Consider the following 27,677-nt stretch of genomic DNA (forward strand, 5'->3'; position numbering starts at 1 on the left):
AACAAGCCGCCTCGGCCTTTCCTTCCAGCCAAGGGGAACTGGGGGCTAAGCCATGATGCTTTCAGAAAGCCGCCAGCCTGAGCGGGGAGTAAAGCAAGCGCCGACCTGCTTTTGTACTTCGGTATAGCAGCAGCTCGGCACCGGCCCTGGTCTTTCCTCCTCCTCCCCGGGCGTCAGGCCGCGCGCGCCGCACAAGGCTCAGCAAAGGCGCATCAAAATGGGGAGAGTTGGAGGAAAATCAGAGGGTGAGTAGAGAGGGTCGCCGCCGGGAGCCTCCCAGAGTAAAAAAAAGGCGGGAAGGGAGAAGGTGGCGGAGAAACGGGGAAACCGACAGAGCAATCCTCGGCTTGTTTACTGGGAAGGAAGGGGGCGTTTTCGGCGGGGCTTTGCTCCCGTGTAAATGGAGACGAGATTGCAGCCTCGGGCTTCCGCGTTCTGCCTCGCTAGCTAATTCGCGTGTTGCTCTCAGACGCGGCAGGACTGGATGCGGTAGGAAAACCAGTCCAGCGAGAGGAAATAGCCCTTCCCCTCACTCGAAAGCTGCAGCTTCACGCGAGGAGGGGGCGAAGCAGGTCGGCGACTCCCCTGCGATCCTTGCCGAAGCATTGATGGCGCAGGGAGTTATGGGGTGGGAGGAGAGCGGAGGGTTTAATGCGGCAGCAATAGCGAGCGAGAATGGTCACTGTGATTTCCTCTGTGGGCGTCTAACAGCTTCATATCTGGTTGCATTGAGGGTATTATTATTATTATACTCCTCTTCCAGGTTGTATTTGATGCAGTAATTATAATGAAAGCCTCTTTCGGTCCCCTAAACAGATTATCCACAAGGTGTCTCCTTGTATTTTGTATCTCTCTTTAAAAAAAAAAAAAGTTGTGCGAAACATCCTAGCAAGTTAAAAACCCTTTAGCCCGCAGGATTGACAACACAGTATTGTATTCAAATGCACCTGCCGGCGTAATAACTTTGTGCTGCAAAGAAATGGTAGCTCTTAAATAAAGTGGGGTAGGGGTTTTTGTGTGTTTTTTTAGGGATGTTGAAATTTTGGTTTGGCTGCTGAGTTTCCCTCTTGTTGGGAATGGCACTTAGGGTGCTTAGAAAGATGTTTCTCTGCTATTGCTGAATGATTCTGAGCCCAAATGGAGTAATTGGAGTGCTTGATGTTAAAGGAGAACATAAATACAGCAGGCATTGTGGAAACCTGGTAGAATGAAGGGTGAGATACGGTCAACTCTAGATAAAAATGCTATATAGCAGTGGCGACTTAACTTTTTTCGGCTTGAAAGCCGCATTCACTGTATGCCAGCCCTCTGAGGGCCACATGCCGCTGGTGGGCATGGCCAAAGCAAAAGTGGGTGTTGTTAAAGGAGGCATTGCCACCCCATCCATACACACCCCATCTCACAAACAGCACATGCATTCGCCACAGATACCACACACAGAGAGAGATGATCTGGGGGAGGGGGATTAAAAGGCTTTCTTCCCTGCCCAGTGCGCACTACCCTTTCTTGCCGCGGGGGGGGGGTATACTGGGTTAGAGAGGTGAGGGACTTTTATCCAGGGGGGTGGGAGGCTGCAAGGATTGCCAGTAAACGGGGTCAAGGATGACCAACTATCGCAATGGCTTAGTGTGCCTGATCTGGGTTGCAGATTTGCTATGTCTGCTTTACAAGGATAGGGGGAGGGAGTGGTGTCACTCTATAGTTCAAGCATATAGTGCCAAGCAAATTGAGAGGAATCTCAGTTTTACTCTACCTTTATCCTGTTTTTCATGTAATTATCTCCTAAAACATCTCACACCAATTAAAAGACAGGCGCAGTACCATCAGGCTTACAGAGAAGCACAAGAGAAGTGAAAAGCAAAGCAAAGGTAGAGGAGATATATCAGTTCTTTGAGGTCAAAACAAAAAGATGAGCAGGCACTTATATCCATTGGGGCCAGGATGATCTTTCCTTGAAGGCATTATTGCTTGAGTTGGTAGCTCTTTTTTTCTTTTTTCTTTTTTGAGCAGCTGATGGAACCAGCATGCCCTTTCCCCCATGCTTCTGCACAAACATGTAACTAAAATGATCAAGGGGCCGGATGGAGCAAAGAACAGCTCCTCTTTGCAGAATGGTTACAAAGTTTGGGCTTTTTAGATTAGAAAATATTAAAGCAATGTATAAAATCAGGCACCATGTGGAAATCCATTTGCATAATTATAAAATCTGATATTATCCAATGGTTCCAGTTGCTGGAAGATTCAGGACAAGACCCAAGGAAGTACATCATTGCATAGCATGTAATTAAGCTATGGACATAGCGATGCTACCAACTAGGATGACTTTAACAGGGGATTAGACAAATTTGTGGAATATATACTGCATCCGGTATCAAAAGCAGTATGCCTAGCAGTTACTGAGGAACACCAGCAGGTGAGTGCTATTGTACGTATGTGCTGCTGGTGGGCTTCTCATAGGTGTCTGGTTGGTCATTTTAGGACGACAACGCTAGGCTGAATTGGTGTCTAGTCTGATCCCACTGGATTCTTCTTCTGTCTGAACAAAATACAGTGGTGCCTCGCAAGACGAAATTAATTCGTTCCGCAATTCTCTTCGTCTTGCGGGTTTTTCGTCTTGCGATGCACGGTTTCCCATAGGAATGCATTGAAAATCAATTAATGCGTTCCTAGGGAAACCGCCTTCAGACCAGGTCCGGGGACAGTCTGTCCCCGGACCTCTTCTGAAGGCTGGGGGGGGGGACAAGGGCTTTTCTTACCACCCCCAGCATTTTAAAAAACCCTGGGACAGCGGAGGACTTCTCCGCTGTCCGGGCGATCTTAAAATGCTGGCGGGCGGCATTTTAAAATCGCCCCGGACAGCGGAGGACTTCTCCGCTGTCCGGGGCGATTTAAAAGCCCCTGGGAAGGCAGGCAGGGGGGAGCAAAGACTTTTGCCCCCTGCCCGCCTTCAGAAGGTGTTCCCACCCCCCCGCCCGGCTTCGCAGCAGCGCTACGAAACCCGGCAGCTGGGGCAGCTGTTCCCGCCCCCCTCCCCCCTTCGGAACATCGTTCCGAAGTGGGGCGGCTGGGGCAGCTGTTCCCGCCCCACCTCCCCACTTCGGAACAGCGTTCCGAAGTGGGGCGGCTGGGGCAGCTGTTCCCGCCCCACCTCCCCTCTTCGGAACATCGTTCCGAAGTGGGGCGGATGGGGCAGCTGTTCCCGCCCCCCTCCCCCCTTCGGAACATCGTTCCGAAGTGGGGCGGATGGGGCAGATGTTCCCGCCCCCCCTCCCCCCTTCGGAACATCGTTCCGAAGTGGGGCGGCTGGGGCAGCTGTTCCCGCCCCACCTCCCCCCTTCGGAACATCGTTCCGAAGTGGGGCGGCTGGGGCAGCTGTTCCCGCCCCACCTCCCCCCTTCGGAACATCGTTCCGAAGTGGGGCGGATGGGGCAGCTGTTCCCGCCCCACCTCCCCACTTCGGAACATCGTTCCGAAGTGGGGCGGATGGGGCAGCTGTTCCCGCCCCACCTCCCCCCTTCGGAACATCGTTCCGAAGTGGGGCGGATGGGGCAGCTGTTCCCGCCCCCCCTCCCCCCTTCGGAACATCGTTCCGAAGTGGGGCGGATGGGGCAGCTGTTCCCGCCCCCCCTCCCCCCTTCGGAACATCGTTCCGAAGTGGGGCGGATGGGGCAGCTGTTCCCGCCCCCCCTCCCCCCTTCGGAACATCGTTCCGAAGTGGGGCGGATGGGGCAGCTGTTCCCGCCCCCCCTCCCCCCTTCGGAACATCGTTCCGAAGTGGGGCGGATGGGGCAGCTGTTCCCGCCCCCCCTCCCCCCTTCGGAACATCGTTCCGAAGTGGGGCGGATGGGGCAGCTGTTCCCGCCCCCCCTCCCCCCTTCGGAACATCGTTCCGAAGTGGGGCGGATGGGGCAGCTGTTCCCGCCCCACCTCCCCCCTTCGGAACATCGTTCCGAAGTGGGGCGGCTGGGGCAGCTGTTCCCGCCCCACCTCCCCACTTCGGAACATCGTTCCGAAGTGGGGCGGCTGGGGCAGCTGTTCCCGCCCCACCTCCCCCCTTCGGAACATCGTTCCGAAGTGGGGCGGATGGGGCAGCTGTTCCCGCCCCCCCTCCCCCCTTCGGAACATCGTTCCGAAGTGGGGCGGATGGGGCAGCTGTTCCCGCCCCACCTCCCCCCTTCGGAACATCGTTCCGAAGTGGGGCGGATGGGGCAGCTGTTCCCGCCCCACCTCCCCCCTTCGGAACATCGTTCCGAAGTGGGGCGGCTGGGGCAGCTGTTCCCGCCCCCCTCCCCCCTTCGGAACATCGTTCCGAAGTGGGGCGGATGGGGCAGCTGTTCCCGCCCCACCTCCCCCCTTCGGAACATCGTTCCGAAGTGGGGCGGATGGGGCAGCTGTTCCCGCCCCACCTCCCCCCTTCGGAACATCGTTCCGAAGTGGGGCGGATGGGGCAGCTGTTCCCGCCCCCCCTCCCCCCTTCGGAACATCGTTCCGAAGTGGGGCGGCTGGGGCAGCTGTTCCCGCCCCACCTCCCCACTTCGGAACATCGTTCCGAAGTGGGGCGGCTGGGGCAGCTGTTCCCGCCCCACCTCCCCCCTTCGGAACATCGTTCCGAAGTGGGGCGGATGGGGCAGCTGTTCCCGCCCCACCTCCCCCCTTCGGAACATCGTTCCGAAGTGGGGCGGCTGGGGCAGATGTTCCCGCCCCCCGCTTCGGAACAGCGTTTTAAAATGCTGGGGGTCGGCAGCGAACACTCCCGACCCCCAGCATTTTAAAATCTCCCCGGGACAGAGACTTCTCTGCTGTCCCTTGGAGATTTTAAAATGCTGGGGGTCGGCAGCGAACGCTTTGCTCCCACCCGCCAGCATTTTAAGATTGCCCGGGGCAGGCGGGGGGGAAGGCAGGCGGGGGGAGCAAAGACTTTTGCCCCCCGCCGGCCTTCAGAAGAGGTCCTCTTCTGAAGGCCGGCTGTGGGCGAAAGTCTTTGCTCCCGACCGCCAGCATTTCCCTATGGGCTTTCGTCTTGCGATGCAAGCCCATAGGGAAATTCGTCTTGCGAAGCGCCTCCAAAACAGAAAACCCTTTCGTCTTGCGGGTTTTCCGTCTTGCGAGGCATTCGTCTTGCGGGGTACCACTGTAGAGTGAAACATTAAAAAGTACATATTGACATCTGTTCACAGTTTGGGAATGACATTGTTGGCTGACATTTATTGGGTGTGTGGGTGTTTGTGTTTGTGTATAAAGCTAAGAAATAGTCATTTCCCACTTATTCTGATTCTCCAAAGTAGATTTTGGAAGGAAATTTCAGAAAGCCATTTTTATTCTCTTAAATACATAAAGAATTCTACAAATAACCCACACCTTCCTAACTGCCCTCTGCTATCCAGTGCCATTATAATCAATGTGAGTTTTGTTTGTTAATTAATTCATTGATTTCTATTACAGGTCTGAGTATCTGAGTATCACAGGATGGTTTACAATATAAAAACACAAAAATACATGTTGACTTCCCAGGGAAGTATTCACTCAGCCATTGACGCCTGTAAAGCTGTGCCTTGATTCTGATTTCATCACACCCTGGATTTCAAAATATATTGAATGTCATATTTGTCCATGATTTATGATGTCTTAACAAGTTTGTATGGCTTCTGACTAGATTTACAGTAAGCTTCTTTATCAGTTTCTGTCAAATTGCGATGTGAATTTAAAATGCAATATGGGAATTACGAAAAGTGATTAAGGAAAGCAGTCCCAAGGCAGTACCAAATAATGTGGCAAACTACTGGTGAGAGACAATTCTGATGAGCTTATTACTATTCTTAGCCTTGATTAGTCCACAGTAATAATCCACTAGCACCAATTGAACTCTTCCAGTAAAACCTTCTGTATGGGTGTTGATGCCAAAGCATATTACAGTAAATGGGATTTTAGCATTCCTTTCTATGCATAGGTGCCAACTCCCACGGGCCAAGGTCCCTTCAGCCCCCCCCCCACCTTGAAATATTTGAGGAGGCCAGGGCCTCACAAATTTGATAGGCATTGCCATTCAAATGGTGTGAATGTGGTCGATTATGCAAGGTGGTGCTCACCTGTCCCCCCCCCGTCCCCCAGTATTTTATTTCTGTGGGATGATGTTTGCTTGTTATTAAGAAGTCTGAGAAAGACCTTCTACACAGTTTTGAATAATTAAACATTACTGCTACCACACTAATCTAGAAGCCTTTTCAGCTGCAATAATATAAATAAACAGCCTGAAATCCAGGTCACTAAATACTCAATATGACTTTTTAAACTTTGGACAGCGCTGCACACACAAACCACACCTCCAACCTCCCTAGGTATGCTCCTCTTTGAGATGTCTGCAGAGGTCTGTTTTGTTATAAACCTACTCGTGGCCAGAGCTCTGCCTTATCAGGGATTCCAGTCACAGGGAGGTTTCTAAGTGTGTTCAACCAAAAATGCTTGGAAATCCTTGCATGCAAGTTTCAGCCTCCACCTGCAATCTAAGGCGTTGCATGTTCAGATTCTAATATCTTCTTCAATATCTGAAGCAATATGTGGATATACTTGAAAAACTAGATGAGATTTTGATTTTAAGAAAGGTTTCAGAGGTAATAAATGTTTCAGAGGCTTTAAAGGCTGGGAGGCTTTAAATCAATAATGGGAGAGACAGCAAAATAATTCTATAGCTGTCAAGTTGATGGTCAAATGCTCTATGCAAAGGGACCACAAACTGCACATTGGAGAACTAAAAATTGCTTTTTAAAAATGTTTATATTGGGGATAATGAAAGCAAAAGGAAGAAAATAAACATTCAGGTAACCTCCTGTATAACTATTCCAATGGAATGAGAATTCTGTGCACTGTTTAAAGGAAAAGCGCTTCAAATTGCTTAGCAACAATCATCTAATTTCTCCCTCTTACGTACAGAGTGGATATATCTGTACACTATATAGTGGTTTCTGGAAAGTGAACATCTTCCAGCTCAGTACATTTTTCATATCCTGTTAAATAAGTTCTATTTTTAAACTTTCATTAAGCAAATCTATAATCCACTCACATTCATATCTCCACAGAATAAAGCATAAAAAGAAATATGAATATGTGTAGGCAGCTGCCTTAGGTACTGTAACTAGGGATAATGCCTTTGTTTGCCTCAGAATTCTGAAATATATGCCAAAGTAAAACCCAGGCCCCTAAATCCAGATTTATCTTTTTTCTTGGTGAATTCTTCTCCAATATGTGTGCTGCTTTGTTGGAGAAGGTTTCAGTGTGTAAATATTAATTGATGACTTGAATAATTTACTGAACATATGGCAAGCCTATGGGCATACTGAGAATTACCTGATCCATTGCATTGTTCAATATGTGCTGCATATGAAATTGAGCTGTCAGATATTGTTTAATTAACCTTCACTTCCTTTTTCACTTCAAAACATATTTATCCCTCAGGCCTTTGGTTCTGTTACAGTTTTGTCACCTCCTGACTTCATTTTATGTGTTTTTTTCCTTATTCTTCTCTTGTATCATACATCACTGCAGATAGATGAGCATTGTGTTACAGCCAGCTTCTGCAGGTGCAACCTTTCAGATTACACAGAAGTCTTTGTCAGTAAGAATGGAAGGTTAATTCTCAATATGTATATTGCGTATCTGCTGCTTTTAGATGATGTGAATAATAAATATACCCGAATTCCTTCTCCTGGTCATAACAAGATCCCAATTCTCCAGAAAGTTTAATTTTGCATGGAGAAAAAAAGAACACATTTTATGTCATTGTTCTTTTTCTTTACAAACCTCTCATTAAGAGTTTTCACTGTGTTAATTTATATCTGAGGAAGCTTTTAAATTTTCCTTCTCTCATTCATGTTCTGAAAACATACAGTTGAATCCTATAGATGCCTTCTACTCACAGATAAACCTTGGAGTTTAATGGGACTTTCTTACATATACAGTAATACCTTGGGTTAAAGTCGCTTCAGGTTGAGCGTTTTCAGGTTGCGTTCCATGGCGACCCAGAAGTAACGGAACGGGTTGCTTCTGGGTTTTGCCGCTCGCGCATGCGCAGACGCTCAAAATGACGTCATGCGCAGAAGAGGTGAATCGCGACCCGCACACGTGCAGACTTGGGTTGCGTTCTGTTCAGGATGCGAACGGGGCTCCGGAATGGATCCCGTTCGCATCCAGAGGTACCACTGTATATAGAATTGCAGTGTACCATAGCTCCACCCTCAAATTTAAATGTTGCTTTTAAAAACACTATTTTAAAAATTATGCAGAATTTGGACCTATGAGTTTGAATATTCAAAACATTTTTAATTCCCCAAAACTGAGGAGACCCTTTCATAAAAGTATCCAAAAAAGGGAACAGACTTTCCAGTATCGTACTCTCCAATGTATGAAAGCAGAGTTTCTAATGTGGCTAACAGAGCTAACTTGTTGTTGTTGTTGTTGTTGTTTAGTCGTTTAGTTGTGTCCGACTCTTCGTGACCCCATGGACCAGAGCACGCCAGGCACTTCTGTCTTCCACTGCCTCCCGCAGTTTGGTCAGACTCATGTTTGTAGCTTCAAGAACACTGCCCAACCATCTCATCCTCTGTCGTCCCCTTCTCCTTGTGCCCTCCATCTTTCCCAGGGAGTCTTCTCTTCTCATGAGGTGGCCAAAGTATTGGAGCCTCAGCTTCACGATCTGTCTTTCTAGTGAGCACTCAGGGCTGATTTCCTTAAGAATGGATAGGTTTGATCTTCTTGCAGTCCATGGGACTCTCAAGAGTCTCCTCCAGCACCATAATTCAAAAGCATAAATTCTTCGGCGATCAGCCTTCTTTATAGTCCAGCTCTCACTTCCATACATCACTACTGGGAAAACCATAGCTTTTACTATACGGACCTTTGTTGGCAAGGTGATGTCTCTACTTTTTAAGATGCTGTCTAGGTTTGTCATTGCTTTCCTCCTTGGGAGGAAAACAGAGCTAACTACTAACAAAATAATTAGCATGACAGTTGCAAACTGTAGGCTAGAACCATAGTTAACCTTTAGCTCATCTAGAATTGTGTGATTTGATACCTGCTTGGAATGAATTTAAAACATGTGCAATATAAGTAACCTTGCAGTAGGTTGAAAATTGCCTTTTTCATTCTCTTGGGCAGAAAAAGGCACAAAATGGAAAAAGCACTGACTTTTGGTTGAGAATGAAGAATGCAGAGCACACTGTGACGGCCCTCCTGATTCTCTTCCTTTAGCCACAGCTTGAAGTTACATTCACCTGACATTATATATGACACTGGGCCCAGGAAAAGTGAGTGTAGTTTGCCCACCATGCCTTGGTGGGCCAAACACTGAGCCCTGGTGGGCATAATTAGATCCATGGGCCAAGGTTTCCCCACTGCTGTTGTAAACCATGGGTGGGTATTGTGGTCACTTTTGTACATAAAGTGCAAGCATGCAAACTTCCCTCTCCTGATATGTACAGAAGGTATTTTTTCCAGTGGGTGCTTATTAGTTCCTGTGGTAGTTTATACTTATCAGTGACAGCTGGTCTCTGTTGGGCCTAGTGATTTCTATTGGAGAATAATCCTAGCAGTTTTAGTCAACAGTGGATGGTAATATCTTTCCTTAGAAATTAGTCAGAAATCATATGCACTGTTTCACAAAATGAAGAAAGACTGCAGCCTTCTACTCTCTTAACTGGGGGTAATAAGCCATATTGAACTCAATGGAGGTTACTTCTGAGTAGGCTCAGTAAATTTATCTGTACCTGTTTGTTGAAGGCGGGAGGGAGGGGTTACATTTCTGCATTTCGTTTCCCTCTGACATCACTGTTTACAATAAGCATCTGGTAAATTCTGGGATGATGATAATATTAATGATCATCCAACATTCATATAACATGGATATCTATGCTTACTGTATCAGAGTCAGTAGACCTTGCTTTTCTCCATACACCTACGCTTTTAAGAGCTGCAGGAGAAGCAGATACTCAACATATACCTTACCCAAGAATGGAAATTTTGGAGTCTGCTGCCCTCAAAGTCTATGAAAATGCTTCATTCTATAAGTCAATAAAAAAACCTCACTACCATTTTCAGCAGCCAAACTAAATTGTAACCACATATTAGTAAAATAATAATAATAAGGCTGCTACTGCAGGTTGTATTATTATTATTATTATTATTATTTAATTTAATTTAATTTAATTTGTATACTGCCCTATACCCACAGGTCTCAGGGCAGTTCACAGGATAACAGATTTCACAGATTGTAAACACTGAAAAGATTCTTGCCTTGTTGGATCTCAAAACATGTTTCTGCAGCCTACAAAGAAACAATTACCAGTGCACCGGCTTAGAACAGCAAAAGCATAATTCTTATGTCTGGCTCTGGGGGGCTGCTGTAGGTCCACCCTGACACCTTTGTTAATCTGACATGTATTGATATGCTAATTGTGTGTCCTGATTGGGTAGTGCTGCCATCCAAGAGGAAGATAGAAATCTGGCCAAATTGAGGATCCAGCAGGCCTGGTAAAATGTGCCCCAACCTGGAGACAAGAGGTGGAGACCTGCTTGCCTAGCAGTGCTTTGTGACTGACTGCGCAGAAAGGCAATTTCCCCTTGGAATTGTTTCTGTCTTTGCAGTAAGCTAGGCAATCACCTCTCCGCACAGCCACTTACAAGGTATAGATTTATGGTCTTTAAAGGGAATTTTGGGGGACAGATTTTGGTGGGACAGTGCACTAGTAGCCCTGTTTGAGAAACCGCTCCTTAGACATTCGATTTAAAGCATGCTTATGAGTATAACAAAGAATCAGAAACCACAATTAACATACATTCTTCATTTCCCGCAGTGGGCTCTGCAACCTTCTGTAGTCAATTTTGTTCTGTATTTTCCCATAACAGCCAGTAGCATTGTTAAACTGTTTGTGATAAATAGCTCCAGATGCTTTTAAATTAAAAGGACATTTTAGTTAAGCCTCTTCGGGGAGCAGTAAAAAAAAAAGAACTGCATTTTACTTATTTGTCCTGTCACTACTACTTCCAGATGGCCTCGTCAACATCTGCTGCAATTGAGACATTTCACTGCAATAAAGATTAAATAGCTGTGTTGAATGGCCATTCTCTGAGGTTCAAGACTCTCTGCGTTTCTGGTAAATTCTATGCAAAATACAGAAAACGTGATACTTCAGAGTATAGTGAAAGGGTTTTGTGTGTTGCAATTTATCCATGACATCTTTCTACATGATTAATTTGCTGTGTGTACAACTGATGTTGTGTGCACTAGCTGTGGCAATCATATGTTATGTTTCAAAGACTGAGGAAGGAAAATAAGCATGTCCCCCGTCCTCTCCCCCAAGGGAAGGCAGAGAGCGAGGAAGGGGAAAGGCCCCCCAGCAACACAGCACCCCACCCACCCAGTATGCAGCCAGGAGCAGCAAGGAAGGGAGGTGGCTTATATTCAGGTGCAGCTTATATTCGGGCCAATATGGTATATATAAACCCACCCACACCAACACACCCCAAAGAGCCTTACAAGTGACAAGTCAGTGGGGTTAATCTTCTACCAGTCATACTCAGATTATACTTCAACTTTTCCTTCATATCCACTTCAAATCACAGCCCCAAATATAAACTTTGGTTCCCTCTAAAATGTAACTATTTTAGTATATTCCTGGGTGCAAACTTCAAAACTAGTCTTTAACGACAATCTCCTGTTTCTTTATTATGATCTCCCTTTGGAGAGTAATTTGGACTACATTTTCTGTAGCTGATGAAGAGGCCACTGTATGAAATACTCAACCTCAGGTTTTTTTGTTTATTTGTTCTAAGGTAGGATTGGCTGTCTTGAGTTCATTTTCTTTGGTATACCACATTCATTTTGAATGCCTGTTCTCAGCCCTGCCTGATTTAAATATTTCCTTTATTGTTGGTTGTTTTAATGCTGTTGTTACCCCGGCTTGGGATATGAATATAAATAGCTAACTATATAGATAGATGTCCCTATTTGAGTCAAAATGCTTCAGAAGTTGGTTGGGGCAAGGATAATGCATCGGTAGCCTTATGTTGCTAAGAAATGCACTGTAAACAGGAAAAAAACTGTTGAGTTACTACTTCTTCAAAGCTGGAAATTATCCATTTCCCCACTGCCTTATAACAGATTACTAGGAATACAAGGCTGATAGATCAGCATCTTTGTCCTGATTGACATTATTCCAGACAGGCTTGATGCCTGCCCCAAGTGGTTTCTGCTTTCCCACTACAAGTATTTAGTCTCTCTTTAAAGGGAAAATCATCTATCACCATGGATCCAGTATAATTGCCCTGTTGAATAAAGTAATAAATTTGATTACCACAAGCTTTGCGACACCTTCCTGTTTATGGCTTTTCTTGAACCTCAAGGGAGTCCATGACTTTCACATGCAAATGGTGTCTGCACAAGGTTTTGTTTGTGTGCTTGAAGGGTATGATCTGAAGACACCTGAGGTTACTGCTTTGCTGGAGCTAAGCAGGGTTGGGTCGGGACTGCAGATAAAGGCGAATTCCATGTTGGGGATCTTTAGGAAGGGGATTGAAAATAAAACTAGCAATATTATAATGCTCTTACATTTGGAATACTGTGTGCACGTCTGGTCACCTCGTCACAAAAAAAAAGATGTAGAAATGGAAAGGTTTCAGAAATGGGCAACCGAAATGATCAAGGGATTGGAGCATCTACCCTTTGAGAAAATGTTACAAATTTTGGGGCTTTTTCCTTTAGGAAAAAGGCAAGCAGTGCATGATAGAGACTTCTTCGCACAGGACATAGTTAAAGTATGGAATTTGCCAGTGTGGTGTAGTGGTTAAGAGCAGTGGACTCGTAATCTGGTGAACAGGGTTCGCATCTCTGCTCCTCCACATGCAGCTGCTGGGTGACCTTGGGCCAGTCACACTTCTTTGAAGTCTCTCAGCCCCACTCACCTCACAGAGTGTTTGTTGTGGGGGAGGAAGGGAAAGGAGATTGTTAGCCGCTTTGAGACTCCTTAAAGGGAGTGAAAGGCGGGATATTAAATCCAAACTCCTCCTCCTCTTCTTCTTCTTCTTCTTCCTCCACAAGATGTTGTCATGGCCACTAACAGTGTCGGCTTTGAAAGAGGATTATGGGCATTCATGTGCAATGGTTGTTAGCTATGGTGACTGTGTTCTACCTGTGTTTGATCAATGGTTACGAGCTATCTCACCCTCCCACTGCTGGAGGCAGTATGCCTCTGAATATCCGTTGCTGGAAATCACAAGTGGGGAGACTGGAGTTGCAGTCAGGTCCTGCTTGTGGGCTTCCTATATGTTGGATGCACTGGGAATACAGAGCTAGGTGGTCCTTCGGTCCAATCCAGAAGGGCTCTTCTTATGTTCTTGTGAAAGGCAGGATATGAATGCAAGAAAAACAAACAAGCCCTACAATTCACAGAGAGCAACGGTCTTAAAAAGATATGCAGTGTTTCCTTTCTCATAAACAGCTTGCCATCAGTATGTACATTCCTCTGTGGAAGAGTCAAAAGCAAAGATCAGGAGCACTGAGGGGGAAGAAACACATCCAAGATTATTGCTGCGACCATACAGCCCTGACTCAGTTCCAAAGCTATCTGATCTGTGTAAGGCTCCACTGTTATGACAGTCAATACAAATGTAATAATCCACAACTTCCCTGCCAAGTCATACAGGGAATTGTGGTGAGATGCTGATAATTCTTTTTAAAGGCCCTCACAGAACTACAAGTCCCATGGTTCACAGGAAAGGGGGGAATGACTAGTATAATTATGTCCTCAAAATTGTTGTGGGGAGAGGGGACTGATACTTGCACACCTGGGCTATATCTCTTCTTATACCTGTAATCTCAAACCCACCATAATTAATGGCAAGTCAACTAGCTTGCAAGCATTGTTGTATCTGATAACATAGGTTGTTGCTTGTGAGAGGAGAGCCCATGCTGCTATACACCATTAAATCTCTGAGCTGTCGTTTTTGCTACTAGAAACCCAGATGCTAGAACACTGGTTTAACTTTCCTGATCCTCTGGGTAAGAACCCCTCTCCCCTAACCTTCATTCCATTGGGAAACACTGTACTCTCAACTTTTAAATTGGCAACAACTGCTACAAGCATTTTAATGCATTGAGACAGTGTAAAATTAGAAATGGGCTTTAAAACACAATTCTGCAGATCCGCAGTATGAAAGATATATGACATGTAGAACAAATATTTTTCATTCTTTTGCATCTTCAATTAATTGACTATATACTGTAGAAATATTATTCTACACAAAATAAAACTAGAAGCTAGTTCTTAGGTTGGGCTTTTATTTCATAGGGTAGGGTTCAGTTACAGAACAGACCCTTTGAAATTAATGTACCTAACTTAGGTTGTTCATTGTTCATTAATTTAAATGGGTCTGTACTGAACCCATAAGTATTCTGATTGAATAATTGAGGAGGTAAACGCAAGATGAACAACATTCATTCCCATTCATAAGTGAATATCCCACATTGTGTAAGGTAGTAGGGTGATAACAACCAACCTAAACAGCCATTAAAAGTTGCCTATGAAAGACTGGGAAAGATTGAGGGTGCAAGGAGAAGGGAACGAAAGAGGACCGGATGGTAGGACAGTGTTCTCGAAGCTACCAGCATGGGTTTGACCAAACTGCAGGAGGCAGTGGAGGACAGGAGTGCCTGGCATGCTCTGGTACATGGGGTCATGAAGAGTCGGACACGACTAAACGGCTAAACAACAACAACATGAAAGTCACAGTTTTTCTGGCATAGCCCTTGTTCTAGTTATAACCTCCAATTAAAAAATGAATATTTAGTTATTATTTTGTTTCACACAGTTAAACTCTGTGTTGAAAACACAACATGAAATAAGTGTTCTAATGCTGAGATAATACTCTATGGGATATTAAATATTAAACTTCAATATTTCACCACAGAAAAGTATGCACTCCAACTGGATGTGTCTTTGCTGTCCATAATGCTAAGCTTCATTAACTCTTTTAATTTACAGTAACATTCCCAAACGCACTTTAAAACGAGCATGAACAGTTACTGCATGCTCATTAAAAAATGCTCTTAATGTATATTAAGAAATAATTGCATAGACACAAATCATTAACAGTTAAGTCTTACTAAATATGTTTTAATATTACCACTCTCAGTTAATTTACACTGTCTTATTAAGTTGAGATAGCTACATTTAATGACAGCTAATGTGTTTTCAGATACTACCCAATTATAACCTTAAAAATAACACTTGCCCACCAAGCCACTTTGTAAGCAGTTCCCTGGTTGTGACATTTACTTGCATTTTGAAGGAAGGGCTAACCTCTGGCAGCGGCAGCAGCAGCAGTGGCGTCTTTGGTGTCTGCATTCATTCCATGGGGCGTCATGCCCCAGCCTTTGTCAGCAGATAGCAAAAATAGGAGTTTCTAGCTGATTCAGTAGCTTCTGCCATACTTTCAGGGCAGATGCTGTCCCATGGCTATAGTGGTGATGTACGGTTTAATATTCACAGGAAACATAATCAAGCATAGAAATGGGAAAACCCAATGAAAGTGACGAGTGGGGTGCTGTGGGGTTCTCTCCTGGGCCCATCATGGTTCAACAGCTTTATAAATGACTTGGACAAAGGAATTGAGATGCTCATCAAATTTGCAGATGACTCCAACCTGGGAGGAGTAGCTAATGCCACAGAAGACAGAATTGGGATTCAACATTAATTTTATTTATTTATTTAATAAAATAAATAAAACATCAGCATGAGAAGGACATAAATATCCAATGGGAGATTAACAGATTAAAGGCACCCTCCTAAGACTAAAAAGGAAGAAAACTATTTTGAGAAGGAGTTTTACAATCTCTACAGCAGCATGTTGATGGAATTAGTCAGGAAGAGTGAAATATATTTCCCTTACATTTTTCCATATATTGTTTAATAATACACAAGCATAAAAATGCAATAGCAAGAAGCAGAGCAATTTCCCCACTTTTGCAAGGTGCACAGTATGTCTGAAATATGTTGTGTATCTTTTAATGTCTGTGGGTTTGTTTTGTTCATTTTTACTCTTTCTTGTTAGGGTTCGCAAAGAGCCATCAGAGTTGATGGGATCTGACGGTTACAATGGAGGCAACATCAAATGCAACCACAGAAAACTCTGAGCTTGTGAAGGGAGCTCATCTAGAGACAGATGATTGGTTGGCTTCTCCGAGAACTATCAGCGATGCTGAAGATGAAGCTACTGCGAGGGAGAACATTCACACTGACACTGAAAAAGAACCAGTAATGAAAGAGCCACTTGTGCTGATAACAGATTGGGATCCACGGGCTTTACCTAGCCAGGAGGAAGAATCCTTGAGACGCTCACGGTATAGGTTAGGAGGCTCTGCTGATAGCATATTATCTTTAACTTCTTCCCATTCTCTCCTACCTCTTGAATGGAAAATTTTGAGATCTAGTCAATCAGAGAGCACACTGGCACATTTTTCTGATGCCACTCTAGAAAACACAGGAGGAGGACATAAAGATTCATCAGACAATAACCAAGATGTTGTGGATGATATAATTGGAGATGAAGTTGCTTTCAAAGTATGTACTCGTATGCTCAACCATAATTTAGGTGCTGCTTACACTGCAGATTCCAGGACAGCCTTTCCCGTTATACACAATGGATCACCCAGCCCTAAAGATGCAAACTACTCAAAGAAAACTTCAGATAGTTCACAGTGCAAACATATACTGCACCCAAGAACAGAAAAGTTTCCAGATGTTGGAATGCAAGCACATAACTCAGGTAACTAGTACAATCATGGGTGGGTGGTGGTTGTGACCTGGCACAGTGGCTCCTTCACACACAACCCATCCACCTGGCCACCATGGTGCATTCTGGGGTCCCACCAGACCCAGATTTGAATTCTGAACCAATCCTCATTGGCTGGGGGGCGTGGACAGAGAGCAGACCTTGCTGCCATAGTCTCCACTCAGGTCTGCTCCCAGAACATTTAAGCAGGCCAGCTCATAACTCAGGTAACGAGGACAATTAACTGGGTTCTTTGAATAAATAAATGAATGAATGAACGAACGAACAATTCAGTCGTGTAATGTTCTTCACGTGTCCTTTTTCAGCAGCTGATAGAAAAGATTCAAGTTTGACTGACCAGCTTTGGACAGCTGCTGCATCAGCAAAGAACTTACATAATATCGCCATGTCAAATGGTTGGGAAGGCAATTCTTATCATCACAAGGTATTAAAAAAAAATATTTTCTTTAGTGTCATATAAATTCAAATGTTACGTATGTTTCTGGACTTTATGCATATTAACTCCTAAATCATGCCAAAGATCCATCATAGCATCCTGTTTTCATAATGGCGAACTGGATGCCCATGGGAAAGATGTCCCAAGAGCACTCTCCCCATGGGTGATTCCCAGCAACTGGTATTCAGAGTCAGATTGCTTCCAACTGTGGAGGAAGAAACATAGCCATCATGGCAAGTAGCCTTTGACAGCCTTATCACTCATTCATCTGTTCCCTTTTAAAGCAACTACATTGTTGGCCATCATTACCTCTTGTGGGAGTGAATTCGACAGTTTAACTATGTTATATTCCAACATTCAGCTTCGTGGGATAAACTTGGAACATGAAGGTTTGGATATAGTGGTTCAGCTTATTTACTAACCATTAGTATCCAAACTATATATACAGTGGTACCCCGCAAGATGAATGCCTCACAAGACGGAAAACCTGCAAGACGAAAGGGTTTTCTGTTTTGGAGGCGCTTCGCAAGACGAATTTCCCTATGGGCTTGCTTCGCAAGACGAAAGCCCATAGGGAAATCTCCGGGGACCTGTTTTAAATTGCTGGCGGTCGGGAGCAAAGACTTTCGCCCACAGCCGGCCTTCAGAAGAGGTCCTGGACCTCTTCTGAAGGCCGGCGGGGGGCAAAAGTCTTTGCTCCCCCCCCCCGCCTGCCTTCCCGGGACAGCGGAGACTTCTCCACTGCCCCGGGCGATCTTAAAATGCTGGCGGGCGGGAGCGAACGCTGTCAGAACAGCCTTCTGAAGGCTGGCAGTTGGAAGAAAAGCCCTTGTCCCCCCCCCCAGCCTTCAGAAGAGGTTCGGGGGACAGACTGTCCCCGGACCTGGTCTGAAGGCGGTTTCCCTAGGAACGCATTAATTGATTTTCAATGCATTCCTATGGGAAACCGTGCTTCGCAAGACGAAAAACTCGCAAGAAGAAAAAACTTGCGGAACGAATTAATTTCGTCTTGCGAGGCACCACTGTACGTGGAAAGGGCTCGTCCTTGTAACCTTGGTAGTGCAAGACATTCATAATAAAAAAACTGACAGTAGCATTCAGGAAAGAAGGCATAAAGTTCCTGGCATATGAAATGAAAATACCAAAAATATCTTCCTCCAAAAAAAACTCCAGAGAGGTGACATTAAAAAAATAGAATATACTTGACTTCCTTTTCTTAAGATGTGTGTTTGGGAGGATCGATTGTGAACTAGTACTTTATTTGAAAATGATAGGTTTGCCTCAAGTTTGGCTGGCACAAATACATCTCATATACCACATTGCAATAAGCAATGTGTGAGGATAGTATGTTTTGGTTAATGACAATGGATGCTGTATTCAGCCTATAATTAGCAGCCCCATCTATTGCATGATATGGTCGATTTATACTTGCCTTCTAGGTATCTGCAAATAGTTCAAGTCTTTTAAAGGAAACCCATGGAAACCCATAAAATACGGCATAAAATGAGGAAAATATTTGTTAATGTTACTATGATTGTTTATATGTGATAGTTTTGATTACATGCAGACAGGAAGGCTCACAAAAGATTTTTTTGAAGTCTGAATAGTATATGTGTCTCTGCACTAAAATGTAAAACTTCCAAAAAGCAGCACTGGCGATGGTAGCGGGGAGAAGGAAGAAATTCCAGGTGTTTGAACATCTTTCTACAAGCTCCAGTTCTTCCTCCTTTTTTCCATTGTTTTCTTTGCATTGGACATGCTAAACCAGGCTGCTGCTGCAGCAGCTGCTCCTCAAGCTGTGCCTCTTGACAATAGCCTTGCCTTCTGGCCTGATGATGGTTAGATTCCCAACACAAAAGCTCTTTTCTGATGTAAATGGAGGGCAGTGACATTACACAAGGATTGTTGGGGGTGCTGGATGTGGAATCATGAAAGCCGGCCAACCAGACAAAACGGCAGAGGTAAAATGGTAAAGTGCTGTTAAATTAAGGTTTTCTTTTTATAAAATATGAATAGAGCCGTCATCAAGCACTAAACAAAAGCTAATGCTTCATGGTAGCAACATATTTAAAATAACCCTTTCTTTGGGATGAAACATTTCAGTCAATGTCTGAAGCACAAAATATATGCTTATGCTTATGTGAAGAATCCAAATCTTCCAAATCATGATTATCTGCCACTACCGTTGTTTTCTTTTTAAAGAAACTAAAGTATTTCACCGATGCAAGATTTAGGAGCTCTTTGTATAAAGCAAACTTCATGGATTTTTGTCTGAATGTATATAACTGTTTGGTGTTTTCAAGATTTTGCATTTCTCTGCTCTTTTTCTCATTTTGAGCACACTTACATTGTAGCACTCTGAATTTTCTCCAATTATACTTTTATGTTGCATTTGTTTATTATCTTCACTGAGTTTTTACTGAAACCTACAACCACTGCAGTTTCTTTATCTTCAAAAGATTAGTATATATGGATATCAGCAAATTGAGGGGTATAAAGCAGGCTTTATATGGATATGGGTGAGAAGCGTATCCTTTGTTATGGTTTTAACAATCCACTTGCTGTGTTTCATTTACAGTAACATGTCTAATCAGAAACTTTTTCTCAGCAGTGAAGGTACCATCTAAGTTTAAATGTATATTGTTATTCAGTTTTGTGCTGTTTATACGATAAGAAGCTTTAACCATTCATATATTTCAGATATTCAATATTCATATTTCAGATGGTAAAAAAACATGTTTTTCTTTAAGGATTGTTGGAAATAACAAGGTTGAAGTTCTTACTCTTTAGGGTGCCACAAGACAGGGCTAAACTTCTGAAGTTTGAATCTAGTATATGAACACCTGACTTGCTCTTTTGAACCATTTATGTTGCATAGATATGGCTTAGAGTTGTCATAATTTCATAATCTTTGTGGGGGTTTTGTATTGTGTTAACTATAAGATGCTTAATGGACCTAGACCACAGAGGAGCTGAAAAGTATCCTATCAATTCAGTAGTAGTAAAAATAATAATAAACAAATGCAATCTTTGTATACTGAATAAATGCACAGGTTTGTTTGTTTTTTAAACAAAAGAGCTTTATTCTTAATACAGGGAAAACAGCACACGTCACAATATACAGAACCATGCAACAGTTCTCATTACACAGCACAAATTAAATTAAGCACTTGAAATTTATTCTTGACTTTCTTTTTTTCTGTTAGTCAACAAAGAAAGGAAGGTCTCCTGCAATGTCAGAGTTTCTGCTGAAATCTCCAGATGAGAACAAACAGGAATTTCATCAACCCATGAAGAATGTGCAGGCTAAACGTCAAGTACTGTTGAATGGACAGAGTCCACATGCAGATGATGGCAAACTTTACGGGAAGGTGAATGATTTGCATCTATATATATATATATATATATATATATATATATATATATATATATATAAAGTTTCTTTCATTATAAGAACCTAAGAAGAGCCTGCTGGATCAGGCCAGTGGCCCATCTAGTACAGCATCCTATTCTCAAAGCAGCCATCTGAATGCCTGTGGCTTCCAGCAACTGGTATTCAAAAGCATTGCTGCCTCCTATGGTGGAGGCAAAGCATAGCCATCATGGCTTGTAGCCACTGATAGCCTTATCTGTCTAATCCCCTTTTAAAACTATCCAGCTTCATGGCCTGTTGTTTATGCACTGAGTGAAGAGGTACTTTCTTTTACCTGTCCTGAATCTTCATTGAGTCCAGCTTCATTGAATCTCCATGAGTTCTAGTGTATAAGTGCGGGAGAAAGACCTCTCTCTATCTACTTTTTCCATACCACGTGTAATTTTGTAAACATCTATCATGGCACCTCTTTCTCCCCTTTCAGGACCTTTTCCAACTTGGCAATATCCTTTTTGAGTACCGGAACTGTACAGAATATTCCAAATGTGGTCACACCACAGATCAGTAGACCAGCATTCTGATACCAGCAGTTTTATTTCCCATTCCTTTTCTACACACACCAGGTCAACATCTTCATCAACTGAAACACTTTCACTTTGCTGTTATCCTTAGTTCTGGCATACTGTGAAATTCAAAAACGAATAGAGAATGTTCTTAAATAGGCATATGACAGCTGCAGGAGTGAAGCTACAATTAACTCACCAGCAAAACTATCCAAAAGAAGTGGGGGCACGGGAAATAAAAACTGTGTAATTCCCCATTCCTTTGCTTCCTCCCTCCATATTATACAGTATACTTAAAGAACAATTGATTGAATAGATTAATGAAACGGTTGTGTACTTGTGTGATTTGACTTCTGAACAGGGGAGTGGCAAGTCAAGTGAACTGAAATGCTTCCGAAATAGATAATCTTGATTGTACACTAAACAGATGGCAATGGCAGGAACTCAAGAGATAAATATAGTCCAGTGAGTGAATTGCTGCAGACTCTTAGTCAGGGCTGTAAGCACAAGTTTATAGGAGCTTATCTCACAGAAACTTTAAGAACAGAAGGGTAAAAATAAAACATATAGAGGAGAGAAATCACTTTTTTGTATTAACACTTATTTGCCACCGCATAGCCAGTAATGAAAAAAAGAAAAGTAATCAGAGCAACGAAATTCTAAGCTTTACGTTTTCTCAGCTAAACAAACTAATGGATGGGTATGGAAAAACCACAGGTTTTATCCAGTAATGAATCTAAGATATAGCATAACACACCAAAAATAAACAAAAGCTATCCAAATAAATACTTGAACTCTCAAAATAGAACAATGAAGATTTTTACAAGTTTGGGAATGCCAGTATGCAAAGTAAATTTGTGGAAAAAAATAAAAGCTTAATAATAAAAAACATAAGATACAAGATAATAGATCAGGTTTTTTCTTCCTAAATTATAAAGAAGGCTCAGTCAAAAGTGAACATAGAGAACTTATTTCATATTCATTGATAGGATGAGGAATACTATAAGCAAGAATGTAAAAAATGCATTGTACAAAATTCAAATATCTTGTTATTTCCTTTGTTCTTAAAGGTTGTCCCAATTTCCTGCTGTTGAAAACTCCCAGATTTTATCAATCCAATCATTTATTGTTAGTGCCTCCACTTGTTTGCATCATTTGTGTGTGTGTGTGTGTGTGTGTGTGTGTGTGTTTGTGTATCACACACACAGATGGATATAAGTGTATGTGACTTTATATAGATATATTGTAAGACATCAATTGAGAAAACTCAGAAGTATGGGGAAAGTACATATTAATTATTGTTCAGAATTACAAATAGAATGCCATATTTTTATCTTCTCCGTGTAATTAAAAAATGTGGTTTTTGAAACTGGAATGTTTCAAAAGAACAAACTAATGCAAATATATATATTTTTTTAAGGAGATAGAATTTCTTAATGAAGAGCTGTCAACTTCTAGCCTGCCAAAATTTGAATGCAACTCTCCCGGAATTCTACAGCAACAGATTGGTATGAAGTCATGCAAGCTTGTTAATTTCATCATTCAACATTCAGTGCCTTTATTTTAATTTCCATTTGAATGTGTGCTAATTTGTTTTTATATACATCAGTCCACATGATGATCCACATTTATTAATTTCTGTGAAAGTTCAAATATCAGTTTAGAAAAACCTTGAAACCATGTTCTACTCCTAAGTACTATAGGATGAGTGTTCAGGTTATTGGCACCACTACAATACACTGGCTACAAACAGCCAACGCTATGGCAATAAATTTAAGCATCAGCTTAATGCATTATTTCCCCCTTCCCCGCTAAAATCTCTAAATGCACTCAAGTAAACAAACTTCCCCCCAAAAAACCAATTCAAGCTGTACAATTCCCCCCCCCAAAAAAAACTTTACTCAAAGTCAAAGTGCTATTCCTCTTTTCATAGAATTGCAGAGTTGGAGGGGACACTGAGGGTCATCTGGTTCGACCCCTGCAGTGCATGAGTCTTTTGCGCAAAGTGCGTATCCTATGCCTCTACAAATACTAGGCACCATTCAATCAAGGCTGTATTTTTATGCACACTTTTAATTCATTCTGAGAAATAAGCGTAGTCCTGGGATGCAAGTTAAGTATTTTAAGTCCCTTTTATTTCAGTAGGAGAGTTGCAATCCTATGCACGTCTACTGAGAAATAAGCTCAGTGAGACTTACTTCCCAGGTAAGTGTATCTTGCATTAAAGTCTTAAGCACAATAGGCCTTAAATGTGACTTGATGATGCATACTGAATATTTTTGCATATTGATACACAGGAAACCTTAAAAGCCAGATCACCGATCTTCAAGAAGCCAATGAGACTGCGGTCTTAGAGCTAGCAAAGGCAGATGAGGAGATTTCACAACTGAAGAATGAAATGGCTCAATTAAAATCTGAGTATATGCAAAAGTTAGCAGACTCTAAAGAAGAAAATCTTAATCTGAAGAAAAAGGTAAGGGGTCTGGGACAATCCTTTATTATAACTTATATACTTTAATTTTAAACCTGTGTTTTTCTTTAAGTGGGGTAGAAGACAGGTAATATATATTTAATCATGTATCAAACAGTAACCAAAGCTATAATTAGTCAACGGGTAATATTCATTTGTTTTATGCCTACAACTGTGAGCTTAAACATTCTTAGTATGTATTTGTCTCCTAAATGTTTTATAAAATAATTGCATATTTTACACATTCACTGCTAAACCATGCTGTAAAGAATGATAAACTCACTGCATTCAGAAAAGTACCACAGAAGAGAAAGAGTTCTGGCCTTTTTACTTGCATGCTTGGTTTGTTTGTTTATTAAATTCGTTGTTCACTTATTTTGCCACGGCAGCTCTAAGCGACGTGCAATATTTTATGTGACTTACAATTTATTTTTACATGGGAAATTCAAACATAAGAACCTGTCCTGCAGTCTGCATTGGCACAGGACCAGGTAGGGTGCATTGTGCAATTTCTCTGCACATGAATATAATCCATTAGGCAAAACTTTAACCAACCTGGGAATTACAGCAGTTCAGAAGTGATCAGTTATGCTTTAAACAATTGATTTCTTATATGTTGATTTCTACTCTTTATTGCTTTCCTCCTTCATGATCAAGAATCAAAACACAGTTTAAACTAATTCTTCCCCCTCTAAAGATCAATAGGATGCACAGCAGACATGATCCAGTAGACACTTATGAGCAGACCTTGCATGAAGAGATTTGTGAGCTAAGAGCGGAGTCCAGGAGACTGAGGGAAATCGGCCACCAGCTGAATGAGGAAAACCACAGGCTGAAAGAAGAGCTATGGGATGTAAAGAGGAAATATGAATGGCTCGTGCATACAGTTGCTGGCAAACAGGATGGTAAAGGAACCACCATTATGGTATATTGCTTGGGTTCTTACGATGATCAGTAAACAGCCCAGTATGTTGCTCCAGCAAAGATAGGAGGCCACATCTCAATAACAACATTAACACCAGTTACTTCTGAGCAATGACTTTATAGCACAGCTTCATGGCAGTGGCATAGCATGGGCAGGCACAGGGGCAGTTGTCCCAGGTGCATAATTGTTAGGAGTGCAAAATTTCAACACCTGAAGCTGCCTCAATATAGCTGCACAGTTCCGTCACTGGGCTCTGTTGAAAATGGCTCCTCCGTGCAAACTAGGAAGTGACCTCTGCAGACAATGGAATGACTCTTCTTGTCTCTGCAGCTATGATCTTCTGGGTGATGCAGATGCCATTAGGCAGTTGAATGTGCATGCATACTCTGTCCCCTCTCTGTGTGGCCCCGGGCGCTGGCAACTCATGCTACGCCACTGCTCATGGAGCCCATTCTTCTGCATGGGTTTATCATGTGTCCACTGCAATATAATACAGGAGGAAGACTGACTATAACAGGCCCCTGTCCATCACTATTGTGCACTGACTGCTGTATAAAAAATAGCTGCTACTCGCCATGCAATCAGATAGACCTGGTGCTGAGGTTTCTTAAGAGGATAAAGTGCATTCAACAGATTTTCAATAATAATAATAATAATAATAATAATCATCATCATCATCATCATCATCACTGAAGATATAGTGACAATGAATTTGATTTCAACCACCAACTTAAATATGAATCCTATCATGGAGGAAAAGGTGTGAAATTTCTTTCATAAGCTGGATAAAGCAATAACTTGTAGTGGTTAGTGTAGCAAGTAAGGCTTTTATTGATGCATGTACAGAGATATACATCATCTCATCATTCTGGGTTGCCTCTGTGTTTGTGCCCAGAATGACTGTGTGTTCATTTAAAAAGATCTTGTCTCTAGTCATCAGGTACATCTTTATACCCTCAACAATTATCCCAAGTATTTTATAAATTATCCGAGGCAAAGCTACAACATTAACAACAATACTACCACAGTGAAATTCACCAAAACCAATCTTTATTGGAATTCGAAATGCCAGAAGAGGTATTTGTTGATTAACTGTAAAGGTGATTAACCCTCAACAGGTAATTAATACTGTCAGAGTTGACGGTTAGCAAAGAGATCCAGCACTGCAGAAAAGGGACTTCAACTTTCTACTGCAGTCACAGCAATGCTGAATCATGGCAAATAGCTATAAAATAGCTTTCTTAAAACTAAAAGTGCTTGAAGATCAGTGCAACTAGCAGCAGTTTGTATACTTATTTTACATTAAGTTCTTCCAATGAGTATCTAATGTTACTCATTTGATTACAGTTTATTTTAAATGTGGCATCTGTGATAAGTAAGACAATTCTGTTCCCAGCTATACTAAAGCCAATGTGTATTTCTCACGTCTTAATTTAAAATAATAATAATAAAGCAGGAAGTTGCTCTTTCAGAAGACATTCAACCAACAAACGGAAAAGACATTTCACTTTTTGAAAATACAACATTTTAATAATTAAAGCATCAGTGCTTGATAAAAAATAGTTTTGTTTTAATAGAATGCATCAACAGTGATTTAGAAAGATTGACTGAATGAAATATTATTGCTTTATAATATCTAAAATATCTAAGTAGAATTTGATAATAAGCAAGGCTTTTATTTTTATCTAGAAAAGATACAAGAATGTTCTAGGAAAAATGCTTCTTCCCCATCATCCATAAATAGTGAATCTACAGAATTTTTGATTTCTGGATACTGTGACACAGGGCTGGCAAAAGAAAACAGAGACTTAAAAGGTATGGTAATTAAAACATGCAATTGCACATTTTCTCATTTTGCCTTATTAGCACAGAAAAGAATAAAAAAGTATACTGCATGTTCCCATGAATCTTCATATGGAAAGAAAAATCACTTAACTGGTTTTCTGTTTTCAGCTTTCTTTTTATGCAGTCAGTGAAAAGTAAGATCTAATTGGCTGATTAGAGTTGTGAAATACTTCTTCCAGACATTCCTTGCCTTTGGATTTTATTCATTATTCTCTATGGCCTTTCCCCACAAAACATGCCAGATTTCAGTGGACCCAAAATATAGGAAAAATTCTGAGCTTGGGTGTTATTGCTTTTAGTAATGCATCTGCATGCTTTATTGGATTGGGATAAATTAAGAACCTCAAAAGTGTAGACTCCCTGCATTCGTCCAATATGGGGGAAAGGAACATTGGTCAACATACTGTTTTCAGTATTGGCAAAACAGCCACAAAATGTGATGGCTATGTAAGGATTTTACATTATCATAAAGGCATTCAGACAGACAACTGAAGAAAAGACTAACCTTGGAGCTGGGAGTCCAATTATTATTATTATTATTATTATTATTATTATTATTATTATTATTATTATTATTATTATACTGCCATATGCCTGCAGGAATATAAAACCATAAAGTACATAATCAAAATAAAACAACAACCCAGTAAAACACACACACACACACACACACACCATATTTGTAAAAGGGCATAGGACGTCAATCAAATCAACCAAAGGCCTGGTTAAAGAGGAATGTTTTTGCCTGGTGCCTAAAGTTGTATAATGAAGGCACCAGGCAAACTTCCCTGGGGAGAGCATTTCACAGACAGGAGCCACTGCAGAATAGGCCCATTCTTGTGTTGCCACCCTCTGGACCTCTTGAGGAGGAGGCACACGAAGAAGGGCCTCAGAAGATTATCTCAGGGTTATATTATCTGACCATTCTTATCTTATCTATTCTTATCTGACCAATAGATTTATCTAGAGAAATTATTTTCATCCTTGGAGTTGTTACAATATATCTGTAGTGGTATATCTTATTATTTGAACGAATGTGCTTTTGGCAACTCATACCATTTTCCCAAGAGCACAGAAATAACCAGGAAAGTCAAACCTTTAGCCCCGGGAGTTTATCAGGGCCTTCAAGAATCTCCAATACGTGCAATGACACCTCCAGGGCTATGAAGCAGACTAGCCAATGACGGAGGCCACATCAGTGCCTCTTCCCTTGTCCCCTTTCAGATTAG

At 42.2% G+C, this 27,677-nt stretch overlaps 1 protein-coding gene across 5 annotated transcripts in view; it reads left to right on the forward strand.

Moving 5' to 3' along the window:
• LOC308589013 (uncharacterized protein) overlaps positions 1-27,677 on the forward strand; it is a 37,439-nt gene that overhangs the window by 2,167 nt on the left and 7,595 nt on the right. The window contains exons 1-9 of one of the 5 annotated variants that reach the window (XM_081197788.1): positions 635-734; positions 13,485-13,619; positions 16,096-16,809; positions 17,142-17,260; positions 20,479-20,643; positions 22,629-22,716; positions 23,506-23,681; positions 24,376-24,583; positions 26,293-26,418. In XM_081197788.1, coding sequence (XP_081053914.1) covers positions 16,140-16,809; positions 17,142-17,260; positions 20,479-20,643; positions 22,629-22,716; positions 23,506-23,681; positions 24,376-24,583; positions 26,293-26,418 — 1,552 coding nt within the window. In that variant the 5' untranslated portion in view covers positions 635-734; positions 13,485-13,619; positions 16,096-16,139. Of the gene's footprint in view, positions 1-4; positions 246-265; positions 490-580; positions 735-13,484; positions 13,620-16,095; positions 16,810-17,141; positions 17,261-20,478; positions 20,644-22,628; positions 22,717-23,505; positions 23,682-24,375; positions 24,584-26,292; positions 26,419-27,677 lie in introns of those variants that run through there. The other 4 variants (XM_081197785.1, XM_081197789.1, XM_081197787.1 and 1 more) reach the window with 4 other exon arrangements.

The sequence above is a fragment of the Podarcis bocagei genome, assembly GCF_964188305.1.
Source record: "Podarcis bocagei genome assembly, chromosome: 6".
Classification (NCBI taxonomy): domain Eukaryota; kingdom Metazoa; phylum Chordata; class Lepidosauria; order Squamata; family Lacertidae; genus Podarcis; species Podarcis bocagei.